The 25,066-nt window shown below is 47.5% G+C and overlaps 1 protein-coding gene across 1 annotated transcript; it reads left to right on the top strand.

Annotated features, from left to right (window-relative positions):
• Window positions 1-6,881: 6,881 nt before the first annotated feature.
• Window positions 6,882-23,024, top strand: LOC308148847 (insulin-like growth factor-binding protein 4). Its single transcript, XM_080520378.1, has 4 exons — window positions 6,882-7,752; window positions 16,390-16,553; window positions 18,640-18,765; window positions 21,320-23,024. The coding sequence occupies exons 1-4, from the start codon at window positions 7,416-7,418 to the stop codon at window positions 21,455-21,457; spliced, it is 765 nt and encodes a 254-aa protein (XP_080376504.1). The 5' UTR covers window positions 6,882-7,415; the 3' UTR covers window positions 21,458-23,024.
• The last annotated feature ends 2,042 nt before the right edge of the window (window positions 23,025-25,066 follow it).

Raw genomic sequence — 25,066 nt, 5'->3', positions numbered from 1 at the left:
TTGAACGTTCAGCGTGTCGGAGAGGAAGGAGACGTTTTGGTGGCGATAAAGTTCAGTTTTATCTGTTTATTAAATGTATACATTAAGTAATTGAACAGGGACGGTGAAAAGGCTCAGTGGAGTCGCCCGCAGGCCTGTTCGGAAAAACCAATAATAACAATAATAATAAAAATAACACAAGTCAGACTGAGTCTAAAATTGTATTTTATTCTGTTGCTATTCTTTCTTAATCACACACGCATTTATATTAGTGCTGTTAAAAATAACGCGTTAATTTAATTGATTGATTTGATACGTTTAATTTGTCAAAAAAAAAATGTATGTAGTTAACATAGTTTTGTGTGTGTGTGTGTGTGTGTTTTGTGTGTGTGTGTGTGTGTGTGTGTGTGTGTGTGTGTGTACGTACGTGGATCTCCAGTGAACCCCAGTCCGTTCTCACGCTCTGTGTTCTTCTCTTCCTCTTTGTGTGACTTCACATCTGAAGAATATTTTTGGACCGTTACAGTACGTGGTGCCGCTCGTTCAGGAACCTGGAACCTGGGCCGTTACGGTACGTGGTACCGATCGTTCAGGAACCTGGACCGTTACAGTACGTGGTGCCGCTCGTTCAGGAACCTGGAACCTGGGCCGTTACGGTACGTGGTACCGATCGTTCAGGAACCTGTACCATTACGGTACGTGGTACCAGTCGTTCAGGAACCTAGACCGTTACAGTACGTGGTACCGATCGTTCAAGAACCTGGACCATTACGGCGCGTGGTACCGATAGTTCAGGAACCAGGAACCTGGACCATTACGGTACATGGTACTGGTTGTTAAGGAACCTGGACCACCCTGGTTCTGCGGCTCAGGGGGATTGGTACTCACCCATCCCGTCTCCCTCTGAGGACGAAGGTTCATGACTCTTGTCTGCGTTCATGACGAATACAACCGTTCTGCGACGAGGACAAGATGTTAGAACCGTGTTTGTTTCTAAAGCAGTTAATCTGACGACAGTAATCTGACTACATTTCACAGTAACTCATTGCATTATCAAATTCAGTTACTGTGTTTCAGCTTTAGGGTTATCCAAGCTACTGAGTCCACTGAAGAGCAGCTCAGTTACTTTTCACCAAACTCCTGTTTAATGAAGGAAGAGCATGTTGATGCAGAACCAGAACTGCCCAATGACTCCGCTGTTCGCGTTAGCATCAGATTCTAGAGCATCTTCCTCCTCTAACGTCAGATTCTAGAGCATCTTCCTCCTCTAACGTCAGATTCTAGAGCATCTTCCTCCTCTAACATCAGATTATAGAGCATCGTCCTCCTCTAACGTCAGATTCTAGAGCATCTTCCTCCTCTAACACCAGATTATACAGCATCTTCCTCCTCTAACATCACATTATAGAGCATCTTCCTCCTCTAACGTCAGATTATAGAGCATCTTCCTCCTCTAACATCAGATTATAGAGCATCTTCCTCCTCTAACACCAAATTATACAGCATCTTCCTCCTCTAACATCACACTATAGAGCATCTTCCTCCTCTAACGTCAGATTATAGAGCATCTTCCTCCTCTAACATCAGATTATAGATAGAGCATCTTCCTCCTCTAACACCACATTATACAGCATCTTCCTCCTCTAACATCAGATTATAGAGCATCTTCCTCCTCTAACATCAGATTATAGACATCCGACACCCACAGAGTAGGTAAAAGTAGTTTTTGTAACTTCACTACTTTCTAAAAGCAGATGGTGAAGTGAAGTAAAAAGGGGTGATGACGTCACGCGGACCGTCCAGACGAACAGAACCTCTCACGCTTCTCGGCCAGGAAGCAGAACAAATAGAAACGAGAGCTGAAAACAGGTTTATTTTTGTCTCGAGAGAAACGGAGGAAACGGCTCACGGTCGGCTGCTCGAGCTACATTTAGTCCCGTGAGAGAAAGAAGATGCTTCTGACTTTCCCTCATTCACTTAAAATCAATTACTTTTCCAGCCTCGCTGAGTTTTCTGTCAAGTTTTGACTTTTTAAAGTGCAACTGATGTGTACGAAAAACAAAGAGATGCAGAATTAAGAGTTTTTCCCCCCCCCACTTCTTCAGAAGTAAACGAAGGAGTGTTAATGTTCAGGCTGCAGTTGAAGGTAAAGCAAATTCCTGGGATGATGTGTGTAAGTGAGAGGATGAGAGGAGATGAGAGGAGATGAGAGGAGATGAGAGGAGATGAGAGGATATGAGAGGATGAGAGGAGATGATAGGAAATGAGAGGAGAGATGATCCTACCTGCTTCTGGCTCAGATCTGCTGTCACTCTGCAGATCACCACACTCAGGTCACTTCAGTCAAGTCTGCAGGAAGCCACACACACACACACACACACACACACACACACACACACACACACACACACACACACACACACACACACACACACACACACACACACACACACACACACACACACAGGAAACGTTCATCAAGACAAGTGAAGCTTTGATGTGAAGGCACGTGCTCGGAGAATTCAGTGTTTGAGGAGTTTTAGCTCCATCTTGTGGCCAAACTTGTTAAAGCCGCATCTCTGGGGTAAAACCATCAGGACCCATGTTCTACTAAATCGACTTTTCTGCGCTTTAAACATGATAAAAGTGCTATTTGGGGTTCATATAATCCCCAAAGTGTTTTTTTTTTTCATTGATTCCCTCCAGCTTGAGTTCGCAGTGATCTTTCTCTGTTCTACCTGGTGGGGGAGGTAAAACACCTTGATTCTATTTGATGACCCGGCACCACCTTGATGACGTGGCACAGAGCTGGAGAAGCCCCGCCTCCAGGAAGAGGAGAAACCAAAACAAGACACGCCCACCAATGAGCCAAGGAGCACGTGCAGCCTCTTCTCTGCTGCTTCACACTGAACTGCTGGTTTTGTTGTGTCCACAATTGTTTTCACCTTCATGTCCACTGGAGAAAATGTGTTTTCTGGTACAAGTATGGTTCCACACTATTTGTCTTGCCGAAGGAAGAAGCACAGCGGCGAATGTGGCTGGACTTTTTAAAATTCTTTTCCGCAAAGAATGTGTTTGTTTGCGAGCGACTCTTCACCAAAGAAGCTTCCAGAACTACGGGACTTTGAAACTGGACTTCCTCAGAAGCTCATCTTGAAAACCTGCGGCTATTCCCACAATAAAAGACTAACGAGGCGCCGGGATCTGTAAGTACATTACTGCTGGCTACGTCACCGAGGGGGTGGAGGAGGTGACGTCAGCTCAATCCAAGAAATAACTATAATTTCACAGGTTGTGATGTTGCCTACTGTATCACCCAAATTATTATCCCACATGAGCACAGGATGGACTGTGAAACATGAAATATAGTGAAATATGGGTCGTTTAAACGTGGACTAATTTACCTTGTGACTCGCCTCAATGTTTATGTGGCGAGAAACTATTAACAATTATGTTAAAGCTCATAAAACAGCTGATCGATTCTGATCACTCTGGAATCCATATGAGCAGAATTTTGAATGACCGTTTTTCTGCCAACGCCTCTAGTGGGAAACACCAAGTCTGACATTCAGAGATGGCGAAGCTCACCTGCCATTAATTAGCAGAATTAATTGTCAAAAAATAATATTTTACCAAAATTCCTGTCCGTGTTCCGACTTCTCCGACCAAAGCATTTATTTTATTAAATTTTTTTAAGAACAATCAATCAAATGATGTCTTACGGTCCATAAAGGCACGTCGGGTCTATAAAACTACACGTTCACAAAAATTTCCAAACGCATTATTGGGCAGCACACAAACACAAAATCTAATTTTGCCTGGTGTGATTCAGAACCGTTCTACTGACCTCCTCTATCAACCGCTCAGGTTTTACAATCAACCACTTCCCTCCACACTTTCACTCTGGCACCAATCTAGGAGATGTTTTTTGTCTATTTTTGCTCCGTTGCTGAGGAATTATTCATCCCGCCCTACATTGACAGACCCAGCCTTTCATGTGTGGCGTCATAAAGGCCTGAAACATTTTAAGAACCTCTGCAGAGACGACACAAATAACATCACAAATCTCAGCCGCCCTCGCTTCAGGTGCAAACGCTGAGTTCTTCTTTCTTTCTTTGGCCGAAGTTTTCAGGAATTATTGTTCGTTTTGACGCCTTGCTCGTCATACAAACGACAGAACATCAGCGTTTAACCTTGACATTGCAACAACATGGAGCATTTCACACGACCACGACAAATAGTAGACGTAGACGCGGTGGATCAGATAACTTTGTAGTCCACTGGTTTCCATGGTGACAGTCGATGCGCTCTACCGAGTGTAGGTCTAGTTGGATTTAAAGTGAGTGTTTGGTGCACATGTAGGGGAATCTATGTAAAAATGTCTCGATGGTTTGAATCTGATTTTCCCCCTGATGTGTTTCATTCGTGTCGTGTGTTTTCGAGGGGAAGATGTCAGAAAGGTCGTGGAGATGGTACGGTCCAGAGGGGCGGGGCTTATCGTAAAGGCACCTGTGGCCTGCAGGTGACTGAGACCGAGGGTGAAAACCAGAGAACTGAAGCCTTGGAAACATATTGCTGTTTGTTTGTTTGTTTGTTGCTCTGGACGTCCAGCTGCTTCGACTGTTACTCAGATTGAGTGAATATGAGCAAATCTATGGTTTGAAACTCGAGCCACCGCGTGCACGTCGTCCTTCAACCCTCTTTACACATCAGTAGACGTACAGACGCGTCCGTCACTCTTCATCAGAGCGACTCTTTAGAATCACAATCAGAAAAAAAAACACAACTTTATTGTTGTTGCCACTAAAACAATAACATTTCGTTGGTCTCAATCAGTCCTGGAGAAACACATGACTAGTAAAAGGATGAAATATAGCATAAAAACAATTATAAAAAGGAATCTGAGATGAAAGCAGTTCTTTGGCCCGTGAGACTGTTTACGTCGAGGAGCCGCTCCCCAGATGTGAGCGGCGCCGACAGCTGTTATCCAGGAGTTCTGCCGGCCCTGCAGGCGTCCAGGAGACGCAGCATCCAGGCTGGGAGGCTTGGTCCTTGGTGATGTAGGGCCCCAGGAGTCTGGTGTTTTCCACAACCCCCTCCATCCCTACGTTTATATGAAGTGGTGGTGGTAGGGGGGCTGTTGGTGACGTTCAGAAGCAGGTTCTCTGATACAGAAGCTATTACCTCCCCCTGTCCAAGACCCCTGCCTGGGTCTGCTTCCTTACCCCCTACTGAAACCAGGGTCTGTTTCTTTACCCCCTATCCAAACCAGGGTCTGTTTCTTTACCCCCTATCCAAACCAGGGTCTGCTTCTTTACCCCCTACCCAAACTAGGGTCTGTTTCCTTACCCCCTACCCAAACTAGGGTCTGTTTCTTTACCCCCTACCCAAACTAGGGTCCGTTTCCTTACCCCCAGACACCCAGACTAACCCCAGACACTTCCTCCAGGTCTTCTGCGCCTCAAGGTGTCCCCAGGCCAGCTGAGAGACAGAGTCCCTCCAGCGGGTCCTGGGTCTGCCCTGAGGCCTCCTCCTGGAGGGACATGCCTGGAACACCTCCCTGGGGAGGCGTCCATCCCAAACAGATGCCCGAGCCACCTCAGCTGGCTCCTCTGGTGACGGAGCTCCCCACCCGATCTGTAAGGGTACGCCCAGCCACCCTACGGAGGAAACTCATTTCAGCTGCCTGTATCCAGGGTCCCGTTCTTTCGGTCAGGACCTACAGCTCATGACCAGAGGTCAGGGTCGGGACGAAGATCGTCTCTTGGCTCAGCTGCTTCTTCACCATGACGGACCGATACAACGACCGCGTAACTGCAGACGCTGCACCGATCCGCCTGTCGATCTCACGCTTCATCCCCCCCACCCCCCACCCCTGATCAAGACCCCGAGATCCTGGAACTCCTCCACTTGGGACACTGGGACTCCTCCGACCTGGAGGGACTTTGATTCAACAGTGTCGAGATATTCTTCCAGCTGGACCTGGTGAGCTAGGACCTGGTGAGCTGGGACCTGGTGAGCTGGGACCTGGTGAGCTGGGACCTGGTGAGCCGGACCTGGTGAGCTGGGACCTGGTGAGCCAGTCTGCTGCTCACGATGGCAACCAGCCACCAGCCCGAGGAAGAAAAGCTGAAAGAACAAGAACACACACTCACAAAGCACTTCAATGCACGCTGGGTTTCCATGGCAAACCCAGGCACGCACACACACACACACACACACACACACACACACACACACACACACACACACACACACACACACAGAGCATAATAAAACTGTGCAGCGTCGTTAAAACATATCCTGCGATCCCACTGGTAGGAGGCTTTTTTAGGACTGGTGGGGGGCAGGGCAGCAGTAGGGGGTGAGGGGGGGGGGGGGGGGGGGGTGAGGGGGGGGGGGTTAACTGTCCATTTGCCTTTTTATAGCTGCCCACTTCAGTTAGGAGCGAGAGAGGGAGAGAAGGAGAAGATGTGGGAGCTGATATAATGACGGGAGGGGGAGCACTGACAGAACTGACCACTGTGCACACACACACACACACACACACACACACACACACACACACACACACACACGCTGAGACTTGTCCGGATATGTGTGTGTTGAGTCGTCTGAGGTCGAGCAGCCAGATGTGATCCGGAGCAGGAATCAATAGGAGCGTGAGCCGGAGGGGAAACTCTGCATGTGAAGCAGCCATTCAGCTGTTTTGTTCTTCCTCCTCTCGGCGGAGCGAGGGAGGACGGGGAGGGAGGACGGGGAGGGAGGACGAGTGAGTGTAAGTTTTTCCTCCGCTCTGCCTCTCAGCTGCTCTCCCCCGTGGAGAGGCGTGTCCTCGCTGCAGTATAAAGTCCAAGGAGAGCCGCCGCCGCTGAACATTCTCAGCCGGTCCTTCGCATTGCGCAAAGCCAGAGGAAGCTGCACCTCCTCCTCCAGACGCCGCCGTCCTGTGACCCGCGACGCACACTTGTAGACTTGCACATTTTTATTTTTTTTTTTCTTCCATCTTTCTTTTCTTTCAAGCCAAGCCAGCGTGAGAGAACCCGGAGAGCCCGAGCTCACCTGGACCCGCCGGTGGACCTCCTTCCTGTTCACGCCTCCTCCTCCTGCGGATTGCAGAACCTCCTTATCACGCGGCGGCCGGAGGCTCAGCCGACCGAGACGCCAGCTCCGGTTTCTGCGCCGTGGAAGCGAATCGTAGGAAACGAGCGGCGGCGGCACCGTGGACGATTGTGTCCCTGCAGCTGAGACTGACTGGACAAACACTTCAAAGACTTCAAAGGCTCTGCCGGACTCCACCGTCCGTCCTCCCGAAACCAGCAGGTTGAAAGCGACTGACCGGCGGACAGAGGGGGACTGCAGGAGGACCCCCCCCCCCACCCCCCCTCCCCCCTCCTCCTCCTCCTCCTCCAGGCTGCAGGTGCCCCGGCGCTGCCATGGCTCCGTACCGCCAGGGCCTGCTGTGGGCGTTCGGCGCCCTGTCGCTGGCGGCGCTGTGCTGGTCGGACCAGGCCATCCGCTGCCCCGTGTGCTCCGAGGAGCGGCTGGCCGGCTGCCGGCTGCCGGACGGCTGCGAGGAGACGGTGCGGGAGCCCGGCTGCGGCTGCTGCCCCACCTGCGCCCTGCCGAGGGGGGCGCACTGCGGCGTCTACTCGCCGCGCTGCGGCACCGGCCTCCGGTGCTACCCGCCGCGCGGCGTGGAGAGGCCGCTGCACTCCCTGATGCACGGCCAGGGCGTCTGCACCGACGAGCGGGAGGAGGACGACAACTCAGGTGAGGCCCCGGACCGCGCTGCTCAAAGGCACGCCGGACGCCATTACTGTAATCGCATTACATGAGAGGAACCTGAGCTGCTGGACCTGGAGCGCACACACACACACACACACACACACACACAGTGTTTTATATTGTACCCAGAAATAAAACGCATTATTGTTGTTGTTGTTGTTGTTGTTGTTGTCGGGTGGCTCCACATGGCAGGAGGCGTGACCCTCGGCTCTCAGTCTGCTGGATGTTTGTTTTGTAGTTACAATCTGTTGCTCATGAGCCAAAGTCCACCGAGGCTGTTTAACACGGCAGCAACGAGCTGAACGGACTGGTGGAGTAGAACTGCTACTGGTGGAGTAGAACTGCTACTGGTGGAGTAGAACTACTACTGGTGGAGTAGAACTGCTACTGGTGGAGTAGAACTGCTACTGGTGGAGTAGAACTACTACTGGTGGAGTAGAACTGCTACTGGTGGAGTAGAACTGCTACTGGTGGAGTAGAACTGCTACTGGTGGAGTAGAATTGCTACTGGTGGAGTGGAACTACTACTGGTGGAGTAGAACTGCTACTGGTGGAGTAGAACTGCTACTGGTGGAGTAGAACTACTGGTGGAGTAGAACTGCTACTGGGAGAGTGTCACCTTTACTAGTGGAGTATAATCGGTTACTGGTAGAGTGTAATCGGTTACTGGTGGAATGTAACTGCTACTGGTGGAGTGTAGCTGCTACTGGTGGAGTGTAGCTGCTACTGGTGGAGTAGAACTGCTACTGGTGGAGTAGAACTGCTACTGGTGGAGTGTAATCAGTTACTGGTGGAATGTCACCTTTACTGGTGGAGTGTAATTGGTTACTGGTAGAGTGTATTCAGATACTGGTGGAATATCACCTTTACTGGTGGAGTGTAACCTCGACTGGTAGAGTGTAACCTCGACTGGTAGAGTGTAACCTCGACTGGTAGAGTGTAACCTCGACTGGTAGAGTGTCACCTCTACTGGTAGAGTGTTCCAGTCACCTCAGCAGTCAGATGAGGCACCAGGTCAAAGAAAAACACTGAAACACTGAGTTGTTTCATTGTTTACAGAACGAACAGATGAAAGTCGGTTTGACGCTCTGGTTCTTGTGCTCCACGTCGTCACATGACTGGAGGAGTTGGACAGAAGCTCCAGATGTTCAGGTGACTGGAGGAGCTCCAGATGAGCTCCAGATGTTCAGACAGAAGTTCTCGGGAGACTGAAACAGTTTCTCGCGACACGTGCTGGAGTCAACTGTGACATTTAACTCATACTGAAGTACTCATATTTATGTAATCTATTTCTACGATTTACATAGTTACAAGTAACTACTGAGTAGCCTCAGGATTTGAAGGAACATTTAAATATTGATAATAGATAGATAGATAATATTAATAAACTTGATAATCCAGAACTCAATAATCCAGAATGGTTTTTTTTAAATTTGATAATCCAGAACTCAATAAACAACACAATATTCCATAATACTCCATAATATTCCATTTACAGAACTTCTAGATGAAATGTGAAAAATGTACCAAAGTAACAGTGATGTAACTTCAGGTAACAACCGGATTACAGAGCATCTTCCTCCTACTGACTGATGGATTACCACTAGTGGCGACATTCATGCGCGTACACAACATTAGTTATATGTTTTATGTTATTTATCATTACAACGGATGAACCAACATCCAGAGACTGACTTCTTGTTCCTTCCTTCTTCACCTGAGGCCAGCTGTGTGTGTGTGTGTGTGTGTGTGTGTGTGTGTGTGTGTGTGTGTGTGTGTGTGTGTGTGTGTGTGTGTGTGTGTGTGTGTGTGTGTGTGTGTGTGTGTGTGTGTGTGTGTGTGTGTGTGTGTGTGTGTGTGTGTGTGTGTGTGTGTGTGTGTGTGTGTGTAATAGGAGGAGGCAATAAAAGCTCCTGTATGAAATGACTGTAATGGGGCGAAGCCAGTCTGAGGCTATTAGAGCTGCAATCAGTAATTCACTCTTTCATGATATTCCTCCTCCTCCTCCTCCTCTTTCCTACCTCCTTGTTTCTAAATTCCTCTCCGGAGGAGAAAAGTCTGTTTCCACTTTAGCCCAGCAGGACGTCAGATATTGTCTGAAACAGTCTTATCTGCAGGAGCGTCGCTGAAGGAGGCGCGTTGCTTTGCATCGTGAGATGTGAGACGGTTGTTGTGATGTTTGGTCGACGAGGCGGCGCTTTGATTTGTTCCAGACGTTGTGTCTGAGGTGGGAGGCATCATGCATGCTGGACCCCCACCCCCCCACCCCCCCAGACTGTTAGCGCTCCTGGCTGAGGATGAGCTCATCGGACTGTGGCTGCCAGCTGAAATCAGACCCTCCTGCAAAGGTTTCGGCCGCCGCAGCGCGAGAAGCTCCGCAGTCATTAGAGGAAAACTGTTTTCAGCACCACAAGAACCATCCACACCGTTTATCCTGTTTGGGGGGGGTAATAAACGGGCTTATCTGCCCCTCACCTGGGGGGTATACACTCATCTGCTCCGCAGCTCATATTTTAGGAAGAAGTTTGTCAGTTTTTGTTTTTACAATCCTTTGCAGTTTTCTCATGCCAGTCGAGGTCCTGGTGCATCGTAAAGCTCACAGTGTAAAGCCTGCAGCGTGCACTATGCAGTGTAGAAGTGCAGTGAAAAGCGTGCAGCCTGCAGCGTGCAAAGTACAGTGTAAAAAAAAAAAAAGTAGCATGAGGTGTACAGAATGCAGTTCAAAGCGTGCAGTTCAAAGTGTGCAGTGTGCAAAGTACAGTGTAAAAAAAAACTCAGATGAGGTGTACAGAATGAAGTTCAAAGCGTACAGTTCAAAGCGTGCAGTTCAAAGTGTGCAGTGTGCAAAGTACAGTGTAAAAAAAAACTCAGATGAGGTGTACAGAATGAAGTTCAAAGCGTGCAGTTCAAAGTGTGCAGTTCAAAGCGTGCAGTGTAAAGTACAGTGTAAAAAAAAATTCAGATGAGGTGTACAGAATGAAGTTCAAAGTGTGCAGTTCAAAGCGTGCAGTTCAAAGTGTGCAGCGTGCAAAGTACAGTGTAAAAAAAATGCAGCATGAGAATGCAGTTCAAAGCATGCAGTTCAAAGCGTACAGTGTAAAGCGTAAAGCATGCAGGGTAAAGTGTGCAGTTTAAAGCGTATAGTGTGCAGTGTGGCGCTTGTGGTGTAAAGTAAAGCGTCCATTGTAAAACGTGCAGCAGGTGGAGGCCCGGTCGGACGGCAGCTCCAGCCGCAAGCAGGACGTTTCCTCTCTGGCACCTTCAGCGATCTTCTGCATTATTAAAGAAGCGGCTGCATCTCCTGAAAACATGTCTGCCGCTGGGCGGTCCGGCGACGGGGAGCTGGAACTCATCAGGAGAGGGCTGCGGCGTGGAGCCGCTGTGAGGAACTGACTTTACGTTTCTGCTGATCATTAGTGAAAGAAAGTGTCAACAAAAGCCAAATAGTGAATCATTCCCCTGGTTTAAGTTTCACTGATCCTGGAGGCTCATTCACTTCACTTTACGATGCTGCTTGTGATTAAAAAAGACTTCAGACTGCCATTTCTAAAGAAGCCACAGAAGTGGAGGCTAATGCTAATGCTAATCCTAGTTAATGTAAAGGCTAATCCTAGTTAATGTAAAGGCTAATGCTAATCCTAGTTAATGTAAAGGCTAATGCTAGTCCCAGCTCCTGTGGAGGCTCCCGCTACCTGAGTTTAAAAGAAACTGATTGGTGATGCGAATGCTAACATTGGGCTCAGTTGGTGCATTGATGTTGGCGTTTGTGGAAATATTGGATTTGTTTACTAATGCTAATTGAAGGCTGCTGCTGATCACAGCTACTGTTGACACTGCTAATGCTAATGCTGACATTAATGACACTCATCATGTCCCAGGATCATTGAGATGCTCCGTCTCCAGTAGTCAGGAGTTCAGTGAAATAGTCTCTGCTCAAAGAAGAGCTTGGGTTAAAGCTAATGCTAACAGCAGAGAAGCAGCTCTGCAGAGTGCAGAAATGTCGAACGTGCAGCAGGAATAATTTCTACTGATGACACAAAGTCACTAGTATTCAAGTTCAAATGAATCCATTAGAGCAGTTTATCAGTTTATCAACCTCTTTTGAGCCAAGACACACTTTTTTGATTGGAAACATCTGGAGTCACACCACCACCCAAAAATGTTAAAATGTGAACCTCTGTAGCCTCTATTAACAATATAAAGTTTTTCTCATCAAAGTTTTATCAACGGGAATCAAGTAAATCCACAAACCAAGGACTTTTTTTAATAGTGCCTCCCTCAGTGTGAAACCTGGACCTGATGGATGAAGAGCTGAGATCCTGGTTCACATTCTTCCTTTTCAAAAACTTCTCCATCACTGTCACTGACACAGTACTTTGATACAAGATGGTAGCAGGAGGTGGAGATGAACCACACTGACGTCTGTCACTTTACATTTCACCGGCAAAGTTCTGTGCTGCCCTCTAGTGGCGAAGAGTATTTATACATGATTACCCTGCAACACGCTGTCGGCTGTGAGAGGGAATGTTTTTTAGAAAAAAATTTGAAATTGGATCATTTCCCACGGCTCACCTGACGAGACCTGGAGGAAACACCAGTGTGGTTGAAAAACACTGGTCTAGAGGGAGTCTGAGCAGCTGCGCACATCAGGATCGGCAGCTTTCACTCATCCATCACCAAGAGGCTGCAGAAGGAGCTGCAAGCGGAGGAGAAGGAAACGACTCCTGGGGACGAAGTGAATTCCTGGTGAGGACAGAGCGAGTGGATCTGGTTTATCTGACGAGGATCCATCTGGAAACTCTCCTGGTCCGTCCCGTACCGACGTGTCGGTCTGTCGGCCAAACGGAGAGTCTGAGACTCTGGTTGATATTTCAACCACTGAAGGAAGCGTTGATTTCCCCGGTGGAAAGTCAGAAACCGCCAGAGCTCATTGTTGTCGGTCTTTGCTTTGATCACCGACATGTTGGAACGGCCTTTGTTCTTTACGGCGTCTTTCATTTTCATGACCGCTGTCGTCGTCGGTATTTTTATCTATGGTCAGCGTCGTCATCATCATCATCATCATCATTACCATTATCATTCTTCTTATTATTATAATGATCAAACTAATAAAGCTACAAGGTAGTTTCCCTCTCCTCCTGCAGCCGCTCCCTCAACCCGTCGCTCAGCGCAGCTCCGACTTTCCCCCCCGACGGCTGAAGAGGTTCGCAGTTTTCTTTTCTTTTTGCTCCTCTGCTTCTCCTCGGCAGCGCCGCAGACATCAGCTGATGATTAACTGCTTCACAGAAATGTTTTGCTGGGAAAAGATTTGAAAAGAGTCTGGCACGACCCGTGTTGACTGAAAAGAGGCTTTCTGGTCCCGAGCCCGGAAGACTGGAGCCGGACGCCAAGACCTCTTCAAGTTGCCGTCAATATAGTTTCCTCCGGTGTTAAACCTGTTGAAGTTGCTGTCAATATAGTTTCCTCTGGTGTTAAACCTGTTGAAGTTGCCGTCAATATAGTTTCCTCTGGTGTTAAACCTGTTGAAGTTGCCGTCAATATAGTTTCCTCTGGTGTTAATCAGTGTTAAACCTGTTGAAGTTGCTGTCAATATAGTTTCCTCTGGTGTTAATCAGTGTTAAACCTGTTGAAGTTGCCGTCAATATAGTTTCCTCTGGTGTTAAACCTGTTGAAGTTGCCGTCAATATAGTTTCCTCTGGTGTTAATCAGTGTTAAACCTGTTGAAGTTGCTGTCAATATAGTTTCCTCTGGTGTTAATCAGTGTTAAACCTGTTGAAGTTGCCGTCAATATAGTTTCCTCTGGTGTTAATCAGTGTTAAACCTGTTGAAGTTGCCGTCAATATAGTTTCCTCTGGTGTGAAACCTGTTGAAGTTGCCGTCAATATAGTTTCCTCGAGTGTTAAACCTCTTGAAATTGCCGTCAATATTGACGGTAATTAAAAAAACATCACAATCCACATTTTTTTTTCTCCTTTTGTGAAAGTTTGATGGGCTGAAAGTTTATGAATGAATGAATGAATGAAGATCTAGAACAGGAACTCCTTCATAAGATACATTAGATAAATTGAACTAAATAATGAATTTACTTTAGGAGCCACTGCAAGTAAAAAAACCAAAAACCAAACCTAGTTCCTGGAATATGTTGGTAGAATGTCATCGACCGGTCAATCTACTCTATAATCTCTATAATCTGGATGTTAGTGGAGGAAGATGCTCTAGAATCCGGCTCTTTGCTCTTCGTAAAGACAAAAAAAGGTGAAAACTGTGTCTCTGCATGTGCATGAGACTGAACGCGAAGCAGCAAGCGGGTCTGTCCTCGGCGTCGTCCTCCTGCCGTCCAATGAAAAGACGAGTCTGTCCCGCGGCTCCGTCGCCGCTCTGTAATTCCACAGAGCCGTACGACTCCTCGCTGCTGATTGTGCATAGATGTGTCACACGAAGCCGCTCGTCGGTGGAAGCATAAACCAGAGAGGAGAGTCCTGCCAATCCCACCGAGCACAACTAAATATTTATTCGGGGCGGATATTTGTCTTTGGGGGTTTACGAGCCGGCCTGAAGAACCGCTAGCGGTGGAATCTGAAACGCGATCGTCGCTCCGTGTGACTGCAGATATAAACAGTCTGCTACGTGGGCCGGACTTTGTTATTGTGTCGGTTCAATGGTTTCGACCCGCGGTGACCTGGAGTCAGACTCTTCTCTGCCTCCCGCTCGTCTGGCCGCCGTGACGACACGCCGATACCTTACGACACGTCCTTAGCGAGAGCCGGCCTGAGCAAACACGGTTGTACAACGTCGCGGCTGCAGCTCAACGTTGTTGTTGAGGCTGACGGGGAGATGGTGCCGCTGCTCGACGACAACAAAGGCTCAACTGCGTCGGCGAGGACAGAACTTTGAAGAGTCTCACTTTGATCTGTCGCCAGCAGCAGTAGCAGCAGCAGCGGGGCGCTAAAGGAAGCGGGTCACCAGTCAACAGGGACACCAGTTCGTCCGAAACACCACCTTTACCACTTTATATGGGAGGAGCGCGAAGGAAACGCAGCGGCGTTCAGATTCTCTGGGGACGACGAGGAACGTCTTGTTGAAGTCCGTGTCAAAGTAGGACTTCCACCGCCGAACGGAACCTCAGGACAAGAAGGGATGGACAAGAAGGGACGGACTGACGAGGACGACGTCTCAGTTCAGCCAACAAATGAGCATTTTGGCCTGGAAGTTGTTGAAAAAAACAAAACAGAAACGTTTGATTGAGTCGGTACCCAGAGTGAAGGACTGAGTCAACCTGCTGCAGAACTTCCTGTCGGTCCTGACAGAAGCGTCCGCACGACGCCCTCCGTCCACCACCAGGGGGCACCGACGTGAGCAGCCAGTGGGCAACACGTCGACCCGGCCTCCAGGTTGCCAGACATTAAAGAATCTGTACGGTTGTGCTGGACAAGCCAGTTTGATTCATGGCGGCGCCGCCGTGCAACTTCCTGGACTTCATAAGACTCCGGCTGTGAAGGGAACCGGTGGAGGTTCTAATGTTGTGGCTGATCCTGCAGGACGGAGACGAAGCTTCGCTCGCTTCTGATTCCGAGCGTAATTCTATGTTTACGGAAGACTTTTGTTTATTGCTGCAGTTCACCTGTTTCCCTCCAGTCAGGAATCCTAACTGACAATTAGAAGGCAGGGAGACGAGAGGACATTTCCTTCCTGGAGGACATTTGACCTTTGACCCTCTTAATCTCCGGCCGTTCTGCAAAACCAACCGGGCGGGACGCCGGAGAGCGCGAACTGGGGAAGAAAAGAGGGAAAGAGAAACACGATAGATCGAAAGAAGAAGCTGACTCTCGTGGAAGAAAGTGCTGATGAGCAAGGCAGCAGGGCTAAGAATAGAACCAGCCAGGAGACACTTCCTCAGACCAGAAACTGGAGAGACGCTCGTCTGTCCAGGTGGAGGCAGCTGGGTGGAGGCAGGCAGGGTGGAGGCAGGCAGGTGGAGGCAGACAGGGTGGAGGCCGGCAGGTGGAGGCAGCAGGGTGGAGGCAGCAGGGTGGAGGCAGGCAGGGTGGAGGCAAGCAGGTGGAGGCAGCAGGGTGAGTCTATATAATAAAATATAAAAAAACTCTTATTTTGATCAACATTCAGACTTTTGAGTTTTATACTGAGAAATAAAGGCAGTAATCATTTGGAGTAACGACGTCGTGTAGAACCTTCAAAATGCAATTATACTTATATAGAACCTGATTATAGAGTTTTAATGTAGAACATGTCTGGTCCAGCAGGTCGAGTTAAGGGAAGTGAGGCAGTGTTCAAAACTTCCATGGAAAAAAAACAAAGAAGAAGGTGGGTTCCCTCCAGGTGGGTTCACTCCAGGTGGGTTCTCTCCAGGTGGGTTCCCTCCTGGTGGGTTCTCTCCAGGTGGGTTCTCTCCAGGTGGGTTCCCTCCAGGTGGGTTCTCCTCCTCCAGGTCAAAGTCCTGCTCTTCATGTATTTGGTGACCATGAATTGACGATGAACTGTGATTTATAAACACAACTTGTTGCTCTGACCGTTGACGGTTGACTGTTGACTGTTGATGGTTGACGGTTGCCGGTTGCCGGTTGCCGCTCGACTTCTCTGACCTGCCGGTTGCTTCCTGTCCAGTGACGGAGCGGCAGGATGAGCTCGTCCCCGAACATCCCAACAACAGCAACATCCGCTGCAGCTCGCAGGACAAACGCTGCATCCAGAAGACTCTGGCCCGACATCCACCCAAGTCCAGCAACCAGAGGAGCAACACCGCCCGGGACGACAGCAAGGTGGTGCTGGTGAGAACAGCTTCCTCCGTCACTACCTCCGTCACCACCTCCATCAACACATTCACACCTCCATCACTACATCCACGCCTCCATCAAAATGGTCACACCTCCGTCCCCATGTGCACACCTCCATCACCAGCTCCGTCACTACCTCCATCAACACATTCACACATCCGTCACCACCTCCATCACCACATTCGCACCTCCGTCACCACCTCCATCAACACATTCACACCTCCATCACTACGTCCACGCCTCCATCAAAATGTGCACACCTCCGTCCCCATGTGCACACCTCCATCACCACCTCTGTCACTACCTCCGTCAACGCATTCACACCTCTGTCACTACCTCCACCACCTCCACCTCCACCACCTCCACCACCACCTCACCCACCTCCACCACCTCACACACCTCCTCCACCTCCACCACCTCCTCCACCACCTCCTCCGCCTTCACAAACTGAAACTGTGTGAAAGGCCCTTTATTCTCGTCGTACAAACGATTTGTTCTGCAAAAGGTTTTTAGTATTTCGTTGGGAATCCGAGCGGCGTCTGGCCCCAGCAGGTGTTTCACATTCAGCTTTTACGGTTCTGGAGCCACGGGCGTAAAGATCGGGTTATAAATTGCACAAATTAGCTTTTTACAGACCGTAGCATTTAATGGCGGCTTTGCGAAATAAAACTCAGGTGCATATTGACATCAGAATGCAATTTGCAGTTTTATTAGCGGCGAGCGCGGCGTCACAACGGCCCCATTACTCAGGAACAGGCACATAAATCGTCTGTTCCTTTAAGTCGTGAAACACGAAACACGACCAGGCCGCCGAGGCCCACATGTACGTTTATCTGGGCCACCCACCCAGGTAGCCGTAACCAAACCACAGAATCATTTTTGGAAAGGTTGCGTCGGACATTCTTTGAAATGTTGCGAAGCCTCAGAGGGAGCCGCTGCTCCAGACCCTGTTTTCACTAGTTCGCCTGGACGCTCGGAGGATTTCCAGACAGAAACGTTTCGATTTCTGCGTTGAACGAGATTCCGCGGCGGCACGGGAAAACAGGAAACGCCTTCAGTCCGCGGGCCGTGCGCCGATCGGCCAGATCATTATGACCACCCGGGTGACGGCGGCGACGTTCCCGCTGGTCCTGCTGAAGCTCCGGCACCCGACACTCCTGAAGCACAGCAACATAAAGAACTGTATTTGCTGTTTTTACTATTTTTAGCGAGGTATTAACACGCCTCCTTTCAACGAAACCAGAACCAGAACAAATGTACCAAGAGGAGATTGAGTACAAGTAAAGTATCAGAGGTTCTGTTGGGTTTTTATCATCTGCTACATTCCATGAGTTACTTTCTGTCCTGCTCACATCGAGTCATTTAAAATACATTTCATGCATTTGTGTTTTTCAAAATGAGTTTTATTTTGTTTTTACCTTAAAGAAGTTCAATCATATTTTTCAAATCACTTTGAAAACCGCAGCGTTACAAAAGTGATATTCCAAGACAGAAATAATAATAATAATAATAATTATTATAATTATAGTAATGATAACAATAATAATAATAATAATGACAATAATAATAACAACAACAATAATAATAATGATAACAACAATAACAATAACAACAACAATGATAATGATAATAACAATAATAATAATAATGATAATGACAATAATATCAATAATGATAATAATGATGATAATGATGATAATAACAACAACAATAATAATAATAACGATAATAATAATAATAACAATAACAATCATAATGATAATAGTAATAATGATAATAACAATAATAATAATTATAATGATAATAACAATAACAATAATAATAATGATAATAATAACAATAATAATAATGATGATGATAATATTAACAACAATAACCATAACAATAACAATGATAATAATGATAATAATACTAATTACAACAATAACCATAACAATAACAACAACAATGATAATAATAATAATGATAATAATAACAATGATGATGATAATAATAATAACAATAATAACAATGATTATAATAATGATGATAATGTTAATTTGTGTTGGATGGAACCTTCAAAGTGTCTTCCCTCCCCCAGGCTCCATGTCGGGCGGAGCTCCAGAGGGCGTTGGACCGCCTCGCCTCCAACTCCCGCACTCACGACGACCTCTTCACCATCCCCATTCCCAACTGCGACAAGAACGGAGATTTTCATCCCAAACAGGTCGGTGACGACCAAACACACCCTGGAGTCTTGCTCCCGCTCCACTGCAGCCGCAAGTCCGTCCACGCGGCTCAAAATGATGTAGTACATATGCCAGGCCATTAGGTGGCGCTGTAAGTCACAGAATACGTCCTACATCGGGGGGGCGGGGTTACAGCATTGTTTACCGCAAATGTGCATTTTGCGTGTCGGCGCCTCAACGTCACATTCATATAATGGAGGAAAAAAAACGACGATGTGGTTCATTTCCGGTGCAGCTCCTCCGCTGTCGGACAGGAAATGACGACATGTTTAACCCTAAACGCGCCGGCGCGATCTACTTAGCGCTAAGTTGCTAATTAGCGCTGAGTTGCTACTTTAAAATTTCCAGAAAAGGTTCTGAACGTACAGTTTACTCTGCTCGCCGCTGACATACCTGCCGTAAACTAACATATATTGATGATGATGATAACGGCGTGTTTCACCAGCGGTTTAGGTTACGCGTCATTTTAAAGCTGAGTCATGCTAACGGCGGCTACTAGCATTAAAGCTCCGCAGGGCTAACTCTTTTCAGTACGTGACGTAAAGTAACTTTGGTAAATCTGAAGGTGAAGCAGTTTGTAAAGAGTCCAGCGATAAAGCCTCCGTCAGGAGCTGAAGCTCTGCAGTGACGTAGAAACTGTGTTTTTCTCAGCTAGTGGAGGTTTTAGAGAAGCGAGTTTCTCACTGGACGGCCAACATAGAACACCAACATAGAATCTTTCATTACTGGAGTTTAGATTAGCATCGAAACTTTTTTATTTCTTGTTTTCAAAAGATCAAGTGCAGAACAAGATATTTTTATATATTAAACAGTAGAGTTTTTTTTAAATCTATTTTTTAAACATGTTCAATAAATGCTGTTCCAAATTCCAAGACATAATCGCGATTATGATTTTTTTTCCATAATCAAGCAGCCCCAGTTTGCAGATCTGCCGCCGCAGCAAACAACACGCCTGCAGCCGATGACGTGTTTCAGTTCAGGATCGACAATCAGGAGATTCACTCTCACAGCTCCAGACTTCCATCATCGCCTCATTGTCCTGGTGGCTGCAATTAGGTTGTCGACGGTTACCTTTTGGTGTTTTTCTTCCTGCCTTCACGAGATTGGACGAGCGAGCGAGATAAGGGCGAGATAAGGGCGAGATAAGGGCGAGATAAGGGCGAGATAAGGCGGAGCTGCAGATAAAAGCCGTCGCAGGTCGGAGCCGTGTGGATTGTGCAACGTGGTTCAAGTGTTTCTGTCGGGCATCTGTTTACTGTTTAACTCAAACTGCGCCGAGATAAAAACCTGCGGGGAGGTGAAGCCGGGGTCACCGGGGGCAACCGGCAATCACTTCATGGCGGCCGCGCTCGCCGAGACTCGTTCAACATGAGAACATCGTGAAATATATTGTCAGACCTATAGAACTAGAAGCTACTGACGCTAGCAGCTGGAGGAGCAGGGCCATAGACCTATAGAACTAGAAGCTACTGACGCTAGCAGCAGGAGGAGCGGGGCCATAGACCTATAGAACTAGAAGCTACTGACGCTAGCAGCAGGAGGAGCGGGGCCATAGACCTATAGAACTAGAAGCTACTGACGCTAGCAGCAGGAGGAGCAGGGCCATAGACCTATAGAACTAGAAGCTACTGACGCTAGCAGCAGGAGGAGCGGCACCATAGACCTATAGAACTAGAAGCCACTGACGCTAGCAGCAGGAGGAGCGGGGCCATAGACCTATAGAACTAGAAGCTACTGACGCTAGCAGCAGGAGGAGCGGGGCCATAGACCTATAGAACTAGAAGCTACTGACGCTAGCAGCAGGAGGAGCGGGGCCATAGACCTATAGAACTAGAAGCTACTGACGCTAGCAGCAGGAGGAGCGGGGCCATAGACCTATAGAACTAGAAGCTACTGACGCTAGCAGCAGGAGGAGCGGGGCCATAGACCTATAGAGCCAGAGTTATATACAGGTTTATGAGCATAGATATAAAACACTAGATGCCTCACGGAGGTCACCCGCTTGTGTAAGACATATAGATTCCAGGCTAGAAAATCCACAAAAACATTCGTAGGTCGTTTGCTAGTCCACGTAGCAACACAAGTAATACCTCATTTGAAAGCTGAGGAGAAGCTCTGTCCCTCTGGAAACCTCATGGAAAAATGATTGGGAGGGTAAAAGTCTTCTGTAGGAGAGAGCGTTTCCTCAGCTTTAAAATGAGGTATTACTTGTGTTGCTAGGTGGACTAGCAAACGACCTACGAATGTTTTTGCGGATTTTCTAGCCTGGGTCTTTGTGTTTAGCTCCAGCGGGGGTCCTCTCCAAGATGGCGGTCGCCGTGGGAACGTAGCGTCAACAGGCGCTAATACACCGTGCGGCATCTCGTGTTGATATCTACGTTTATGTTTATGTTTATGAGCAGGAATCTACTTCTAAATCTCTCTGTGTTCTTCTGTGTTTTTACTGTGTTTGGTGTGTTTGGTGAGTCACAGTGCCCCTAGAGGCCTGGCAGGTGAACTGCAGCCCTGACTGCTGAACTCTTCCTCCCACAGTGTCACCCGGCACGCGACGGCCAGCGGGGGAAGTGCTGGTGTGTGGACCAGAAGACGGGCTTGAGGCTGCCGGGGCCGCTGGAGCTGCGTGGGGATCTGGACTGCCACCAGTTAACCACCCCCACCCTGAGAGACTGAGGGGGGTGGAGGAGGGTGTATGGGGGGGGGGGGGGGGGGGGGCGAGGTGAGCAGGACCACCTGAATACTACTGGTGCTGATTCAAAGAACCACTGCAGGACTTCATCCTTCAGCGTCACTCGGCTCCGCCTGGAGGGACGAGACGCTGCAACAAGGAAACCATTGATTGATTTACTTCTTCTACTGTTTTGTTTCTGTGAGGGCGAGAGAGAGGGGGAGAAAGGGGGAGAGAGAGAGAGAGGGTTCTTTTGAGTACTTGTGTTGTTTCTTCAACATGAACTTCAGACCGATGGTTCCTCCACGGTTCTACACTAGATCTACCACAGTTCTACCACAGTTCTACAATGGATCCAACAGTCTATGTTCTACGACACTTATCAAATATTCCTACCACAGTTCTCCAAACGTTCTACGACAGCTCTACAATAGTGCCACGATAGTTCCATAATAGATCCGGAACAGCCTTACGATGGTTCTACAACAGTTCGAAAATCGCTCTACATCAGTTCTATGACAGTTCTATAATAGTTCGACGATGGTTCTACGATAGATCTGAAACAGTTTACGACAGTTCTACAATATTTCTACGACGGTTCTACGATAGTTCTATCATATCTATCTACAACGGTTCTATGACAGTTCTACAACAGATCTATGACAGCTCTACAGTGGTTCTACAACATATCTATGACCGTTCTACAACGGTTCTACAACAGATCTATGACAGTTCTACAATGGTTCTACAACAGATCTGACAGTTCTACGTGAGGTTGATGACAGATCTACACTAGTTGTATGAGAGCTCGACGATAGTTCTCTCATATCTATTTACAACAGATCTTTGACAGTTTTACAACAGTTCTACAACAGATCTATGACAGTTTTACAACAGTTCTACAACAGATCTATGACAGTTCTACAACAGTTCTACAGCGGTTCTACAACAGATCTATGACAGTTTTAAAACAATTCTACAACAGATCTATGACAGTTTTACAACAGTTCTACAACAGATCTATGACAGTTTTACAACAGTTCTACAACAGATCTATGGCAGTTCTACGGCGGTTCTACGTGCGGTCTAAAGTGACAGGTTGTAAAGAAAAGCAGAATAAAACACCTCCACGTAAAGAGACTCTGTACAGACGAAGGCTGCTTTGTTTTGTTTCTCGTCTCACTGAGCAAATGGGAAGTGGGAATGCTGTCAAGCTGGAAACTTCCCACTAGTACCGTGGGAAGTTTCAGGAAGTAGTTAGTCAACGGCACTCGTACAGCTGCAATGTACATAAGAGTTAGTTAAGTCTTTCTTAGCCATGCGCTCTGTAATAACCAAGCTTTACTGTCATTAATTGTGCGTTTCATGAGTAACTGGGAAGTTTTGATGTTAAAGTGGGAAAAATGCATCTGAATACTGTCAAATTGGGAAAAGCAGTGTTGTGGGAAACTATTGAGCCCCAGGATTTGTGCATTCATATGAAAAGAAAATTGTATTTCTCAATGATGTGCCTTGTAACAACTGATTTTTTTTAATTTTTTGTGTGCAATTAATGGTAAATGATGACACTGATGTGATGTTTCTGCTGCTTCTACACTGCCTACAGTGACACACACACACACACACACACACACACACACACACACACACACACACACACACACACACACACACACACACACACACACACACACACCAATGGAGGAGGCCGCCGCCTAGCGAGGCTCAGGAACATTGCAGGATCCAGTGTCTTGCTCAAGGACACGTCGGCCCACAGACAACATTGGAACTGGTGCTCTAAGGTGCAGCGGGGTTCCCTGAGCAGGACCAACCCCCCCCCCCCCAGCACCCCCCCGGCACCGCGCTGTGTGAATGCTGCCAATGGTCACTGTGGATAAGTAAATCTCCCCAAGGGGATTAATAAAGTACGATTCTTCTTCTTCTACCAACAAGCTGCAGACGTGTTTCCATAATTAACTGTAAATTCTAAAATACATTGGAAGGATTGTGTTTCATTTATGATCACCTGGGAAAGAGGAAAGTTTATAATTCCCTCATCTGGGAACAAAGGAATCGTCAGGATACGTTGGTCTCCATGAGAAATTGGATTTTTTTTCAAATTATTTTTATTCTATTCTTTAGCACAATCCTTTAGAATTTATTTTGGATCATTTGTAACTGGGAACTTTTGGTGCATTCATGAGAAAGTGGGAGGGAAAGACGCCACTTTAGAAGGTGGGGAAAGAAAATGGAATAGTTTGAAACCTGGAGCTTTTGAACAAACTGCTCAGACAATGTTTTCTCTTTTAATTTGATTTCTCCTTCAAAATTCTTGGATTTTAAATAGACTTTCCTTTTTTTTATTTCCTTTTCTGAAGCATGTGCTATTAGTTTTCCTCTCACATAAGCCTTGGAGGCTCCCCAGACACTGGGAATACGCTCTGTGCTTCCAATATTCATTTAAAAAAAAACAAAACAATGCTTTAAGTCATCACAAAACAAGCCTTAATGGATCCATCTGGTAACAGTGAGACATTCATTCTCCACCTAGAACCTTTTACCGTCTCCAGTACTAACGTCATACAGTTCCGTAGCTGCATGGCCAGTAAGGCCAGTAAGGCCAGTAAGGCCACTAGTTTTAATGTCACAACTTGTCACACTGTGTAACCGGAGTTCTGAAAGTAGAAACGGATCAATCCTAGAATAAGATGTATGACGAGGAGAGTAAAATTAATATTCCCTTTTGGAAGGGTTAGTTAAGCTCCGTGCTGCCCCTCCGGTTCGTTTCCTCATAAACTCTGTGAACTTTCTGAGTCTGCATCTGTGTTCAGTTCGGTCCTCGACACACTGAACGTCGTCACGTATCAGACGTAATCATGAACAGCCAGGCTGCAGTGTTCTGGATGCTTCTTTAGTGGAACGGTACTGCTGAATCAGTCGCTACATGTTCCTGTGTCATGGTTTCATCTTCAAACGATCGAGAGGATATAGAACTGATTGATTATCAATTGTGACAAGGTGTGTAGCAATCAGTCTGATTGCTGAGTAAGCGTATAAATAGCCGTGTGTAAAGCTGTAGTGTGAATGCTCTGGTTCACCTGTCGTCCTCACCAGAACCTGGTTCACCTGAACCAGATGTTTCTGGTCCGTCGTCCACACCTGGAACCTGGTTCACCTGAACCAGATGTTTCTGGTCCATCGTCCACACCTGGAACCTGGTTCACCTGAACCAGATGTTTCTGGCCCGTCGTCCACACCAGGAACCTGGTTCACCTGAACCAGATGTTTCTGGTCCGTCGTCCACATGAGGTGGTTTTAGAAGCGTGAAAACAGGTTTTTTTGAACACGGGTCCCAGAGTGGGGATATTCTAAAACCCCGGCTCGTGTCGTCCACCCCCCCGGAGTGAGGACGGCAAAGACGATCATCTGTGGAAAAAAGATGAGGTAATCATCCCCCCCTTCCCCCCACCTCGGTCCATGATGTCATCAAATAACCACAACAATCAGGGACAACAAGCTCTGGTGGAGCAGCAGGAGGAGCAGGGCCATAGACCTATAGAACTAGAAGCTACTGACGCTAGCAGCAGGAGGAGCAGGACCATAGACCTATAGAA

Source organism: Blennius ocellaris (genome assembly GCF_963422515.1).
Source record: "Blennius ocellaris genome assembly, chromosome: 3".
NCBI lineage: Eukaryota > Metazoa > Chordata > Actinopteri > Blenniiformes > Blenniidae > Blennius > Blennius ocellaris.
Note: the sequence above shows the minus strand (reverse complement) of the source record. Positions and strands in the feature narration are given on the sequence as shown.

What these genes read in the sequence shown, in the direction of transcription:
- LOC308148847 (XM_080520378.1), top strand. Translation starts at nt 7,416, where the DNA reads ATGGCTCCGTACCGCCAGGGCCTGCTGTGGGCGTTCGGCGCCCTGTCG. An exon ending in GGAGGAGGACGACAACTCAG is followed by an intron (nt 7,753 to 16,389) that starts GTGAGGCCCCGG and finishes CTTCCTGTCCAG; the next exon opens with TGACGGAGCGGCAGGATGAG. An exon ending in GAGATTTTCATCCCAAACAG is followed by an intron (nt 18,766 to 21,319) that starts GTCGGTGACGAC and finishes TTCCTCCCACAG; the next exon opens with TGTCACCCGGCACGCGACGG.